This window comes from Schistocerca americana, chromosome 2 (assembly GCF_021461395.2).
Source record: "Schistocerca americana isolate TAMUIC-IGC-003095 chromosome 2, iqSchAmer2.1, whole genome shotgun sequence".
Taxonomy (NCBI): domain Eukaryota; kingdom Metazoa; phylum Arthropoda; class Insecta; order Orthoptera; family Acrididae; genus Schistocerca; species Schistocerca americana.
The window spans coordinates 116,386,461-116,401,424 of record NC_060120.1 but is presented as its reverse complement, the minus strand read 5'-3'; the positions used below and the strand labels follow the sequence as shown (position 1 = coordinate 116,401,424).

The following is a 14,964-nucleotide window of genomic DNA, read 5'->3' as shown; positions in this document are numbered from 1 at the left end:
ACATATAAACAGATATATGAAGGACATTACCTTGTGTCATAATGGCTTCACCATTATTAACAATCACCAATCTTCCAAACCAGAGCATATATAACAGAAATTTGCATTAAATAGCAGAAAATCGATGGAAAATTTTAAACAACTGGTCACACTTACAGAAGACTAAAAATGTGCACAATTATTTACCCACTTCTCTCTGGCTCCTGCAGTCAAATGCATAGTTTCTAAGTTATCTGAACAACAAGGTCATCGTGTTCCAGGTAGGTGCACATAAATACAGTTATCAACAAAGTTTAGTTTATACTGGACAGGTTGACCTGACCAGGTACAAGACGATACGAGATGCCACCAAAAGAGTTGAATTTAACAGAACTAAACAGGCTTTGTTCCATTTTAGTGATTTCAGCTGTTTCACAATGCCACCAACAGGAACATCTATAGCATTCATCTATGCAATGGTGTGAGAATTAAAGTGTTGCTGTACTCCTAGATTTTTTCTTTGCAAACAAACTTTTGAAAGCGGAATCCAGCATTTCTGCTTCTGCTTTACTACCTTCAATTTCAGCAATTTCAGTTCCCATATCACCCACGAGTTTCCCGATACATCTGATAAGATATATGTATATAACCACAATCTCTTTGGGCCTTGTTGGCGGTGTTTTTATAAGATCCTGCTACAGTAGCTGTTGAAGGCTTCACAAATCGCCCTTTTTACATAATCTTGTTTCGTTTAGTACCTCTCCATCTACAGCCCCACCCTGTTTTAAACCTGTTGGACAGTATTCACTGTTTCTTCAGAAGTTTCTTTACAATGACTATATAGAGGGTAACACTCGTCACGACGTCATGATCTGTTCTACTAAGTATATATCTTGTATTTACCCAGGGCATACCTTGTATTCACCCAGCGCATTGTCAATTATTCTACTAAACTTGAGATACAGTTCTTCTACAAGCTTCTGCTCAGAAGTAAATGTCTGGAGTTTCTCTTTGAGATACGACACATCTATCAAGGTTACTGAAAATGTAATTAATCTTTTTACTTGTTTTAGTTGCCCTATGCAGCTTTGCAACATTGTTGGTACAATTGTTTCACGGTCACTGATACCAGTTTCAATGAGAATATTGTCTAAGAGCTCAGATTTATTTGTTGCCATTATATATATTTCCACTGCCAGTGAGCTTTTGAACTATTTATTCAAAGTAATTTTCAAAGAAAACATGTATTATTGTTTTGCAATGTGTCTTTGTCAAACCTACCACTTACAAAACTGTAACTATCTGAGGCACTCATTGGGTGTTTAATATCTCCGACGACAACGACAGTTTAATAGGAGAATATATGTACTAGTGACAGAATTTTTCAGTTACAACCAGAGGTGAGGCGAAATGGTCAACAGAAATATTCAATTATAAGTTTATGCCCACCCTTAATACTGAGTCTTGCTCACACAATGTTGCATGTAGCTTCAATTTTTATCTTGACAGATCTGAGCTACTTGTTTTTTGTGGCAAAAAAACCATCTCCATTTTCTGTTAACCTACACTTTTTATACACACTCAGATTTGCTCCAAAATTCTCAGTGCTATCGATTTGGGGTTTTAGCCAACTTTCAGTATCTATTATTACGTGAGCTCCATTGGTCTTTAAAAGCGGTTCAAACTCTTGAAACTTCATTGCAGAAGTTAAGATATCAAAGCGAACATTTTATGTGAAGACATTTACAAAATAAGACTTACTCTTTAGAAAGGTTTAGACTTACAGTACACTTTACATTTCCCTCTTTTATGAAGCTAAGAAGAATCCAATCCTCAAAACACTTTAAGCCTGCACTATTGAATATTACCATTCTTTAAATGCATGAACATAAATAAAAAAAGGGACTTTACATTACCAACATATAATGTTACAGGCAGATTTCTCTAAATAGACACATTATATGAGGGTGAATAAAACATACCGGAATTTTTGTTTCATGAACTTTTGTAAACTAGTGTGAAGTGATCTCTGCTCATTGTTGTTTTCACTTCCAGTGATTGTTCTCTACAACTAGAATGTTGCTGTACCATTTCCCCAGTAATAATAACAATGTCAGAGCAAGAGGTACCGCAATCTGTTGTGCAATACATTATAATCAAGTTTCTCGTAACAGAGGGCATACGACTGTGCAAGATTTTAAGACAACTTGCGGCACAGGTCAAGGACAACATTCTAAAAAAGGACTGAAGTGTACACATGGCACAAACAGTTTTTTAGGGGTCAAGAAGTAGTTGAGACTGCGGCTCACCAACATCGCCCAAGGACCAACATGCCTGAAGAGAATATTCACACTGCTAGCCAGCTTATTACAGATGATCACTGAATGACTGTTGCGAAAATTGCTACTGAGGTCACAATAATACATGGTAATGCTATGGTGGTCACTACTGACGACCTTAGATTTAGATAAAGGGTCTCTGTAGGTGCCTCGTTTTTTCACCACGAAGCACAAATTTCATTGTCTAGGGGTGTGCAAATGACTACTGACAGGCTACGAAACAGAAGGGGAAATTTTTTTTGCACTAGGCACTGTGATCTGCAATGAAACATGAGTGCACCACCATTATACCACAAGGTAAGGGGGGGGGCCTCCATGAAATGGCACAAAAAGGGACAAATATGCCCCTGTCGAAGGAAAAATCTGTCCTTCCATGGAGGAGATTCTTGCAACAGTCTGTTTTTATTTTTTAAAGTAGTTTTTCTCATTATTTTCTCCACAAATGCCATACTGTGAATGCTGGATACTACTGACAACTTCTGGACCAAACAGAATGTGTGTACTAACAGAAAAGGTGCGCATTTCCCATTTGGGAAGCGATTGTGCTTCCACAATGATGACAGGTGGTGGTTTTGTTAAGATTTACTTCGTCAAAGAGGAGTTCTAACCACAGTATTTCTGAGTTACCAGTAAATTACTCCTGTGTGCTAACGATATAGTAACTGTCTCATGTTGGTCCAATGTGACCACAACCATTTTACGTTGCTAAGGGCACATATTATTATTATTATTATTATTATTATTAATTACTACTACTACTACTACTACTACTGCTACTACTAATAATCCGTATTTATATTTTGGTTATATGTGTCACTTTTCAGTTTGATTAAAGTTACATGGGCATTTATGAGGTACATAAAAGACACTTTATTTGCCTTCAAATGTTAAGATTTTTGTCAGTGTGCAGGGTGAACCCAGACTCTACAGACAAAATTTTTCCAGGATATTTTCTGAGCATCTTGATATCAGGGACCCTTGGCCTCCAGTGGCTCATTACAGAGTAATTGCATTTCTTTTACTTTAAACTTCCAATTATCTTTTTATCTATGCTGCACTGAAAATATCTGTCAAACAGTGTGAATGGTAACAGTATACACCATGCGTCTTGTTTGGGAACAAACTTGTTCCAGTTACTTATGGAACTTGCTGCTGACAACAGTAATGCCTACTTTACTCTTTGCCCTCAAGCTGCATTCAATATTGCTTGGTTCCATCTCAGGTTTATTTTTCCCAGTAGCATTCTTATTATATTAACACTGATATACAGCACTATTGATATGTTTACTGACGGAGACTTGGCTTATGTGCAACTTTTTTGTATGAGTTCACTCAATGCAATGAATGAGTGGCACAACCACACATCTGGGCTGTCCCCATTGTGCCACCAGCCACATCACAGTACTTTTGCTTCAGTACATGCGTTGTTCACTTTGGAGATTGCATATTACAGGCTTTATCACTAATGGGAAGGCTATTTTCACGAAAGTGGTAACAAATGAAATAAATCTTAATTTAATTATAACTCTGTAACAAGGCACCAGAGACCACATGCCCTTTAAACTAAAATTTTGTTGTTTTGTATCTTTATCATTGTTTTAAGATTTCTTGTCGTATGACAATTGGTTACAAAAACCTTCTCCTGAACACAGATTTTTGGCATCCCTTGAAAAATTAAAATTAATATATTAAAGAAAATGTCAAGATTAAAAACAAATCACAAAAAAAGAAAATTAAATGTCTTCTCTAATACATTTCAACAAAAAATTACACAGTTTAACACCTCCACCATTACCACAAAATTTATAGTCATAAGCCAGTAACAGAAACCATCTGATATTGTTTTGTGCACTTAAGAATGTAAAAACACATTTAAAAACCGACACAGCAGAATGAACAATTCATCTGGATCATTCAGAAGAACAGTATTTACAAGAGGAAGTGTGATGATGATGAACACTTCATGAAGTTACTCACAGACAGTAGTGCCAACACTATCACACAAGATGTAAATTACGTATCAGGTTCAAAACTGGGGAAGAGACTAAAAATATTAATTATTTAGCAAGGCTAAGTACAAGCAGTATTTGTACATAATGAGAGTATTTGAAGCATAACTGAAGGTGAACAAGGACATAATTGCCTCTTCCAAAGTGTACATGTCAAATTACAAATAGCACAAGATTAAAATTTACATGCAAACCAACAAAAGTAGGAAACAGGTACTGTTGGAGGTAAAGCAATAAGAGCGAGTCATGCCTGGACAGTTCATCAGTATAGCATTTGCCTGAGAAGGACAGATGATCTACGCTTGAGTCCCAGTCTGGTACACAGCTTATATTGCAGAATGAGACCAGATCCAGGACTACATTAATTCAAGAGATTTTAGTGGAACCTGGCAGGAATACAGTACCCTCATGTGATCACCAAATGAACTATAACCTATTATCAGGACACAACTGCTTCCTTTGTACAAGGCATTATTAGATATGTGTGGTTACAGCACTGACTACAGCAATCTTAAGTAAAAAAAAACAAAGCAATTTACTACATTTTTATTGTGAGCTGTATGAACATAAAAAAATTAATTCTCATTTTAATTGAAGTTTTACAGTCCACACAATGATACTCATGGTTGCTTAATTGTGGTATGCACCGTTCAATGCATATCGAGTGTGTATCCCTATCACTTCCAAGCAAAATCAATTAGTTAAGAAGTATAACAAACTGTCCCCAAAGTAAATGTATTGTGGTTCAATGTAACAGTTTAAGATTCTGTTTTTTAAAGATAGTGCATAATGAAATATATATATATAGGGAAACATTACACGTGGGAAAAATGTGTGTGTGTGTGTGTGTGTGTGTGTGTGTGTGTGTGTGTGTGTGTGTGTGTGTGTGTGTGTGTGTGTGTGTGTGTGTGTGGTGGGGGGGGGGGGTTGTTTGTGTGTGGGTGTGGGCGCGCGCGCGTGGCAGTGTATACCTGTCCCTTTTTCCCCCCTAAGGTAAGTCTTTCCCCTCCCAGGACTGGAATGACTCCTTACCCTCTCCCTTAAAACCCACATCCTTTTGTCTTTCCCTCTCCTTCCCTCTTTCCTGATGAAGCAACCGTGGGTTGCGAAAGCTTGAATTTTGTGTGTGTTTTTGTTTGTTATTGTCTCTATCAAAGTACCAACACTTTCGTTTGGTAAGTTACATCATCTTTCCCACCATTTCATGTCTTACTCCTGCTTAAGGGTGGTGGTGGTGGTGGTTCTGGCAGCAGGTTTCTTCTTCAGATAATATAGCTGAACAATTCCATTCATTTGTAGTTAATATTACAATCCAGAATGCATGTGGCTGTATAGATACTATACTTAATAAAAAGGAAAAAAAAGTCTTTAAATACTACAAAAACAGAACAACCGCCGTAGCCTTCATCACAGTTTTCATGTAAACAAAGAAAGTTGACATCTACTTTTGTTTTTCTATCGAAACAATTTTTTTTTTGTTTCATCTCTGTTCCTTAACATATATTACATTTGAACAGTCCCAACATCCACGTACTTTTATCTTCTTAATCTGCGAGGATTTAGTTTTTTGAAACATTGGTTTCTTTAAGCTTGGTTTAGAAAAAAGCACTTTTTTAAAATCCCATTTGAATAATTATGTATTATGAAGCTTCTGTAGCTGGTAATATAAATCTTTTTTCCGCAAACTTCGTAACTGGCAAGTTCATTGACGAGTTTCATTGTAAGATTATAGATTTGAAGTATTAATATTTCTGTGTAAGAGGAAGGAATGTCCTCTAACAAAATTCACTTCTTGTTAGATGCACGCATTCTGATATTATTTTAGGCCACATTTCTTTTGTTAAGAAGCCTTCTAGGATACAATAAAAACAAGTAAAGGGCACTGATATTTTTGTAGTGTAAAGCATAAACACCAAAAACTGAATAATATACAAAATACTGACAAAAATGTGATTGCCATTGGGGGATATTAAAATTCTCTCTTAAAGCAAACTAAAAATTAAAATGACACCAAGTATCATGATACAATGTATGACTATACCCTCACTCTTCTATTTAATATGATGAAATTTATGAATTGTTTGAAGATTCCAATATTAAAACACAAGGAAACAAATAACATGGAAAATAAAACCTCACCTGCAATAAGTGTTCCAACATAAGGCTCTTGGGGTGCATTTATCACATAAGGTGCACTCGTAAATGCTGCAGCAGGGGCAGCCAGCCCTGCAAAGAAACACTTAAAATGATCTACAAGATAGCATTCACTTTCATTAGGTCTCTCTGCATTCAGATCCAAAGTCTGTTACATGTGTTCTGAAAAAAACTGCTCCATAACTGAAAATTTAAAACAGAAATAAAATATGGGCAGCTGAACCAGTGAACGAGCTTTGATAAATCTGAAATGGCTGATAATATCATGGGCTGAAACTTAGGTAGTCATTTAAATGTCTTGAAAAATTGATTTCTTATGGCAGTCATGTGATCCTGCATGGAGTGTATTACAGACCAGCATAGAATATTTAGGTCTTAAATGAGTGGTTTAAGGGTAACGTAGTATATGAGTTACATTTTATCATCTAATTAATTTTTTTTAATAACTATGCAGTCCAGGTACAGTCTCAGTTGTGTCTCATTTCTCACTTTATGAAGGTTAAAGCAGAAATCAATAATATATATATACTGAACTTTCACATGTACAACTCTGTAGCACCATCTGTGAAATTTCAGTAATGCAACTGCTAAGACATTCTACACTTATTGTTACTGGTGCGCACAACTGTTATGGAGTCAACATGCTACTTCAAGTAAATGTAACTAAACAAATAATTTGAAAATGGATATGTACAATTTCACCGGTACACAAAATATGTACAATATAAGTAACATATGAGGAAAATGAAAATTTGAAAATGTTAGCATTTCTGGTCTTTAAGTTTCTGAGTAAATCAATTAATTGTTTACAATATGTACAAGTCAACAGCTTTCCAATGACAAATAGACCATAAAAAAGGAGGCAGTAGATCTTACATTTACTATGAATGCTGTACACTTCATTCCTATGAACTGGTTTTAAAAGATGAAAAGATTTTTCTAAACTCTTTTTAAGAAGGACCCTGAAAGTTTAGTGCAGAGTAACATTAAATTAAAACTGTAAACTCACCAAGTTGCTGCTGCTGTTGTGTTGCTAGGTACTGTTGTTGCTGCAAGAGCAACTGTTGAGGCGTAGCTTGTTGCTGCTGCTGACTGCGGAACAGTTGCTGTGAATAAATAAATTACTGTTAATAGCTTGAAGACCACGCACTGTTCTTCAACATCCAGTAATTTAAACTGTAATATTTTAGGTGCTACCCATATTATTATTATTGTGTGTTCCTGTTCTAGATGCCACCTTACGTATGACATTAAGCAATTATGCTCAGAGTGACTGATGAAAGCATTTTATAGAACATATTTGCTAAGATACGTTGAACACAATTGAATCAGATGCGCTAACACATTTGTGGACACCAAAATTATGTACTCACAATGGTCATGGTCTAGAACAGATTGTCTAAAAATGCAGCACAATATGAAACCAACTACGGAATGTTTTCCCGGCTGTGTACTGTATTTGAGTAACTTTGGCAGTGTAACATATTACAACAAATGCACCTTAGAATACTATCAGGCTTAGAGAGAGAGAGAGAGAGAGAGAGAGAGAGAGACTCAAGAGGAGCGCTCGAGGCTGGGATGGTGATCAATCAATGTACTGAACTGTGATGCACAGGGCGATTATAATGGAACTTTAACTACCTGAGCCAGTGTAGATAAAAAACTATTTACCGTACTGCACAAGTACCCAACTTCATAAGAATGACGTTTAGACTGCACACAGCAGGACTTGCACTCTTAGTAGTGTTGGTTTCATGACTTGACATTAGGCACTGGTACTGGTACGGTAACACAGGGAGGAACTCTGATTCCCAGGACCAATGACATGCAGTGTGAACGGCACACATTACTGTGATCTGCTTCACCAACACTGATTCCTGCCGTATGGGAGAGAAATGCTTTGCACTCAACTGTTTTGATGCACAATAAAGCTCCATTTCACAATGCTCGTGAGGTCACTCGGTTACTCCATAACACATTTGGAGAAAAGTGAATCATTGGCTCATCATTTCAAACTGCATGGCCACCAAGATCACCAGATTTGAACCCGTGTGATTTCTGGCTGTGGGGTTACCTGAACAATGGGTTTTACAAATAGGACACTAACACATGTTGGAGGTTGAAGATGAGCATAGTGAGGGATGTAGCCAAAATCTCAAATGAGAATGTTTCAGCCAGCAGCAGAGCAATCTCTAGTATGATTCTAAGATGTCATGGATGCACAGTCATCACGTTGAGCATCATTTGTTACCTGGAACATGAACATGGTACGCAAATAACAAACGTTACCCTGATATGTGGAAATTAAAATGTGTTTCTTTTAACTGTTTATTCAATATATCTATTCTGCGTGTCCTTACAAATGTTGCCACAAAGTTTCACTGTACTACAGTCACTTGTTTTTCATGGAGGCCCTCTCAAGTAGGGAAAGTTTAATAGCAACCACCCAGTAGTGTACTATGTCAGGTATTTCACCCTTAAGCCATTTACCATGATGGGTCCCTATCCAACAGATACCCTCAAAAAGTGGAAAATATTAGTTTAGCACCTCAAAAATGCCATGTAATCATTTCACTTCATTTTCAATGGAATCGGTTGTCGTAGTCATAAGATAGCCGATGCATACTGGCCCAAGTTAATACTCTGAGAGTTTAGTCCCAGTCCTCCTCTCTTTTTCCTTATTCTTTTCCTATTTTTACTTCTGACAAAAGCTGAGTACCAGCTTGATTCAGTTTAACCACAAAACAGAAGACAAATAGATAAAAACAATGGACTTAAAATGCTTTAGACACATACAGATTTATTTACATGATTTACAATTCTTAAGAGTGATATCATCGAAACATTAGTAAAAAATTGTTCTTGAATCATGAACATTGCAAAGCCTTACCAAAGTTAAATTTAGTTTCCAATCAATTGAAGGAAACTTATTCCCATAACATCCTCAAATACTGAAACTTCCCGGCAGATTAAAAGTGTGTTCTGGAACAGGACTCATACACGGGACCTTCGCCTCTACCGACAGAGCTACCCAAGCATGACTCGCAACCCATCCTCACAGCTTCACTTACACTAGTATCTCATCTCATATCAAATATTAGTTTTTCTTCTTAGCTGTGATCCACATTGAGCACAGTTTACCATGTTAGAAAATAGGCAAGATGAAAATCCAATGACCGAGGAAATGGATTTTAACTGTGTCCTCGAGTTTTGAAATTGCGTGATTGTTCTATAACAATTCAAGCACAATTTAAATTAGCTCCTAAATTGCTCATCAAACACTGCATTTGGAAAATTCGGCATACCGACAGGGCATATGCATATCAGCAGAGAATGTGTGTCCCTAAAAACTAATCCGCAGCCTTCTCACATCTTTGTGAGTGATCAGGGAGAGTAAACAGAAGGTCAATTGTCACTTAGAACAGCAGGAAGCAGTTTAACATGTATGTCCATAAACTAGCATCTAACGAACTTCAGCAGTCTTTTTCTTTATTTGTGGTTGTACAAGCAACCATTTTTTGATGCTGACAGAAATATGTTATAGTACTCTTACTGAACTCAAGATTTAATTGTACCTATATTGCAAAGTACACTCTCAGTTACCAAGCCACTACAAAAATTTGATGCTATTTTAATGCATGCTAAATTCATCTCGTAAACTCTCTGATGATGGTACGTCTCTAACGACGCCATCACTCAGTTCTTTCACCAAACCCCATTCTCTAACGTGCATGCTATCCTTGTCAACTAAAAAAGTAATGCCCCACTTTCTGAGCGTATATATATATATATATATATATATATATATATATATATATATATATATATATATATATATATATATATATATAGCCTTCACAGAGCGAGTGCATTAACAATGTTGAAGGAACAGATGGTTGACAGGTACACTGACTCATTTGATTTATCTGTGAAAGACAGACATCAATGCTAGAGACAACAACAATGTTCATGTGCAATATGGCTGTGGTTAATACACAAGATAACGAATATGCCAAGAATATTTAAGTTACACTCGCCCACTCGTGCTGTTTCTGAATGCGCAGAGTCTGTCAGCCACTGATGCCCATAAAATATGTGAAATGTAAATGAAGAAGTGACATAATGTAAATGATAAAGAACGCAGTGCGCGAATATATCTGATAAGCCATCTGGTTCGTACTCTATAATGAGAAGATGAGGTGCAATTGAATATTTTCCCTGTGTATTTTCAACAAATTTTACAGTTGCTGTTGCACAAAACTGTGATTCACTGTAGTTCCCAAATAACGTTACAACAGGTATCACATTACCTGCTGTTTTACTGTTGCGCTTCCGCACGCGATTACGACGCCGCCAGCTACGGAGATGGTCGCCCGCTGACGAGCAGGGCAGCGCGTGGGTCGACGGCCTAGCACAAAGCTGCGGGCTCCACGACTTTCGCGCTCACGAGGTTGCCTCGCAGAGGAGTCGTGAGTTCCTCAGCCTTCGTGTCGCACCTCTACTCAACTCAATTTGTGAAATATCGTCCCCAGCTTATAAGAACGCACAAGTTTCCACAATCGGAAATGGTCCACTTTCGCGGGTCACAGACGTTCACTGCATCGTACGAAGCGAAGAAACACGTTAGTAGTATTCCTGGATTTTTAGGCAACAGTGTTTCCTTTAACAGTTTCTCACGAATATGACTCTAGATAAGAAAAAACATGAACAGTAGAACAAACTGCGGGGGTCATGATACTTCTCTTCACGGACGTTTTAACACTGCCATCTTCTGCAAGCAATAGTGAGAAGACAGCAACTACATAATATGATTTTCTGATGTGATGGGGAATGACCAAACAATAATTAAGACGCCACAGTAAAGTGATCAATCCGTCCGAACTAGGACTCTGAGCGACTGTATTCACCGATACGCAACAAGATTAAAACAACTGAGAAACATTTAAAATGTTACCTACCCTACATGTTGTCAGATGTTTTCAATTAATGTGGTCAAACGTTCCTTTTGCATTGTTGACAACTGAACTATTTTCTCGATATAAAAATTCTGGAACTGGATGTAGTTGTTCTCTGAGCTACCGAGGGACAAAGAAAACAGCTGAACCGTTGTAGACTAACCCCTCAGGTAGATGGGCTAATTTTTTACCCTAAGCTACCTGTTTTTTGATTTCCGATCCAAAAACTACACCCGTCGATACGGCGGTGAGTCGGCAATTTTTAGTTAAAAACATCTTTCTCTGTCATGAAGTTTATGAACATCTAGCAGGAAGTGAAATACGAAACGGATGTTTGTTCTTTCGATTATATTCATCACTATTGGATTTATTCGTTCATACAAACACTAATTTACATCAACAACGAGTCTTCGTCTGCTGCGATAGTACTCTTAGCATACTTGGCACGTGCATCCGATCTCCTATCCTCCTCCTACATAAAAATGAGATATTTTACACCTCGGGAATTCTCTATGCCATTACAGACCAAAGGAAATAAACTTTTTAGCGAAGTTATCGTTCTGGCACACTGACTTCGATTTTAGTATTAGCGTGTATTAATTGATGGTTACGTTATTTCACCTTCAATTCAACACTTGACTACCGATTATTCTGCGTCAGTGATGCCACAAATCATGCTATTAATTTTTCACGCACGTTATGTTGTTCTCTTCCAAAATCGGCACTGTAAATTCCTTTCTTTCTTTCTTTCGCGGAGCAACGAAAATGCTTGTTATTTTGCCGGCTAGAGTGGCCGAGCGGTTCCAGGCGCTACAGTCTGGAACCGCGTGACCGCTACGGTCGCAGGTTCGAATCCTGCCTCGGGCATGGAGGTGTGTTTTATCCTTAGGTTAGTTAGGTTTAAGTAGTTCTAAGTTCTAGGGGACTGATGACCTTAGATGTTAAGACCCATAGTGCTCAGAATCATTTGAACCATTTTTTGCTTGTTATTTTTTTAAATTCTCCGAGTTATACAAAAAATTCAACTTAACAGCAAAAAGGAAACTACTTAATCCAACAATGAAATGCCGCCTTAAAATATGATTCCATTGGTTGCGCCTACGCAGATCCCACCTATCGAAAGAAGCGTTAAGTTTACACGGCGTTAACACTCTGGCATCGAAAGAGAGCTAAGATGCAGTATGATGATCCATGGTGACCAAATTGCAATAATAACTGAGTCGCTACTCGCGTTGCCAACATTCAATGGTAAGGGCTATAGGAGTTAGTATTTCCCATACAAATAGCTGCTACTGCCAGGATTCTGAGGAATGTGAAGGCCGACCTACTTGCAGCGAGTGCAGCAAAGAATGGAATACAAGAGCGAACCATTCCCGTTGGGGGGACTTAATTATTGTAGTCACAGACACGGCCAGATGACAATGAAGTAAAGTGCGGGAAACCCAAGATCTGCACAAGAGAATCTGTTACAGAAAAATTCACTTATTTTCGGTTGGTGCGCGAGTTTTTGTTTTACATGTTGGTATACCGGTTGCTACAAGTTTATTCATAGATTGTCATCTTTTATTTGTAGTTTACTGTCGCTATTTGAGTTTTTATATTGTCATGTGGAGATAGTGAATGAAACTGTGGACGATAGAAAATGGAGTGCCAAATGGAGAAATCGGAACATTTCCGACATGTTCTGCTTGAGTTCAATAGAGGGGTGACAGCATCGGAGGCAGCCGGAAACATTTGTGCCACTGGACAGAGCACGGCAAGAAAATAGAAAAACATTCAAGAAGACCTTCGGGATTTGATGAAAATGGTTTAAACGCATTAATCCACAATGCTACATATCGGTGTACTCGAGAACTAGCAAATGTGATAGGTTCAAAAATCGTGTGTATACGTACGGCATCCCCTACGTCAAAATCACAAAAAATCAGCGGGTGGGCGTACCGTATGTACGTCCTGCTTGCTCGTCATCAATTGGTTCATCAACAGCACCAACCATTCCTATCCCGTATCATATTATGGTGACGAGAAATAGTGTCTTTATGCTAACACAAGGAAACCAGCTAGCATCCACTGATGATAATGCTATGCATCTGGTGGAACAGCGACGTAGTGGTATATCACGAATTGCTTCTCCGAGCTGTAACAATCACTGCTGACGTTTACTGTTAACAAATAAGATGTCTTGTAGTCGCAGTCCAAGAACAACGACCAGAAAGACTGCTTGTAGTGATAACTTCCGTCCGCAATAAGCTGGAGTGACAAAAAACAGAGTTGGGTTGGGAAGTCATTCCGCACTCATCTTATTTGCCTGACCTTGCGTCCTCATACTTTCGACTTTTTCCCTCTCTATCGAACAACCTTCAAGGAACTCTCTTTCCAGACGAAAATGCGCTCCGAACATGGCTCGACGAGTTCTTCGCCTCAAAACTACGTGATTTTGCTGTCGCAGAATCGAAAAGATATCCCAGCGTTAGCGTCCGCTGGAATGGACAATGGACGTGAATGGATGCAGGTGATCAGAGAGGATGCTTACGTACGTGTCACCTGTCGAGAGTGATATCTAGACATATCAGGGGTCCCATGCCGACTGCGCACGTGCCATGCCTTCACAGTGCCTCCACCAGCTTGAACAGTCGCCTACTGACATGTAAGGTCCATGGATTCATAAGGTTGTCTCCATACCTATACACGTCCATCCGCTCGATACAATTTGAAAAGAGAATCGTCCGGCAAGGCAACATGTTTCCAGTCATTAACAGTCCAATGTCGGTGTTGACGGGCCCAGGCGAGACGTAATGCTTTTTGTCGTGCAGACATCAAGAGTACACGAGTCGACCTTCGGCTCCGAAAGCCCATATCGATGATGTTTCGTTGAATGGTTCGCGCGCTGACACTTGCTGATGGCCCAGCACTGAAACCTGCAGCAATTTGCGGAAGGGCTGCGCTTCTGCCACTTTGTACGTTTCTCTTCAGTCGTCGTCGTCCCGTTCTTGCAGGATCTTTTTCCAGCCGCAACGATGTCGGAGATTTGATGTTTTACCAGATTCCTGATATTCAAGGTTGTTGCTGTTGTTGTTGTGGTGGTCTTCAGTCCTGTGACTGGTTTGATGCAGCTCTCCATGCTACTCTATCCTGTGCAAGCTTCTTCATCTCCCAGTAACTACTGCAACCTACATCCTTCTGAATCTGCTTTCTGTATTCATCTCTTGGTCTCCCTCTACGATTTTTACCCTCCACGCTGCCCTCCAGTACTAAATTGGTGATCCCTTAATGCCTCAGAACATGTCCTACCAATCGATCCCTTTTTCTAGTCAAGTTGTGCCACAAACTCCTCTTCTCCCCAATTCTATTGAATACCTCCTCATTAGTTATGTGATCTACCCATCTAATCTTCAGCATTCTTCTGTAACACCAAATTTCGAAAGCTTCTATTCCCTTCTTGCCCAAACTAGTTATCGTCCATGTTTCATTTCCATACATGGCTACACTCCATACAAATACTTTCAGAAACGACTTCCTGACACTTAA

The 14,964-nt window shown here is 38.6% G+C and overlaps 1 protein-coding gene across 5 annotated transcripts in view; it reads right to left on the bottom strand.

Moving 5' to 3' along the window:
• Positions 1–14,964, bottom strand: part of LOC124596524 (pumilio homolog 2) — a 596,698-nt gene that overhangs the window by 65,631 nt on the left and 516,103 nt on the right. For all 5 annotated transcript variants that reach the window (XM_047135690.1, XM_047135693.1, XM_047135692.1 and 2 more), the window contains 2 exons: positions 7,491–7,587; positions 6,467–6,553 (listed from right to left, as the gene is read on the bottom strand). In XM_047135690.1, the coding sequence (XP_046991646.1) occupies positions 6,467–6,553; positions 7,491–7,587 (184 nt within the window). The remainder of the gene's footprint in view (positions 1–6,466; positions 6,554–7,490; positions 7,588–14,964) is intronic.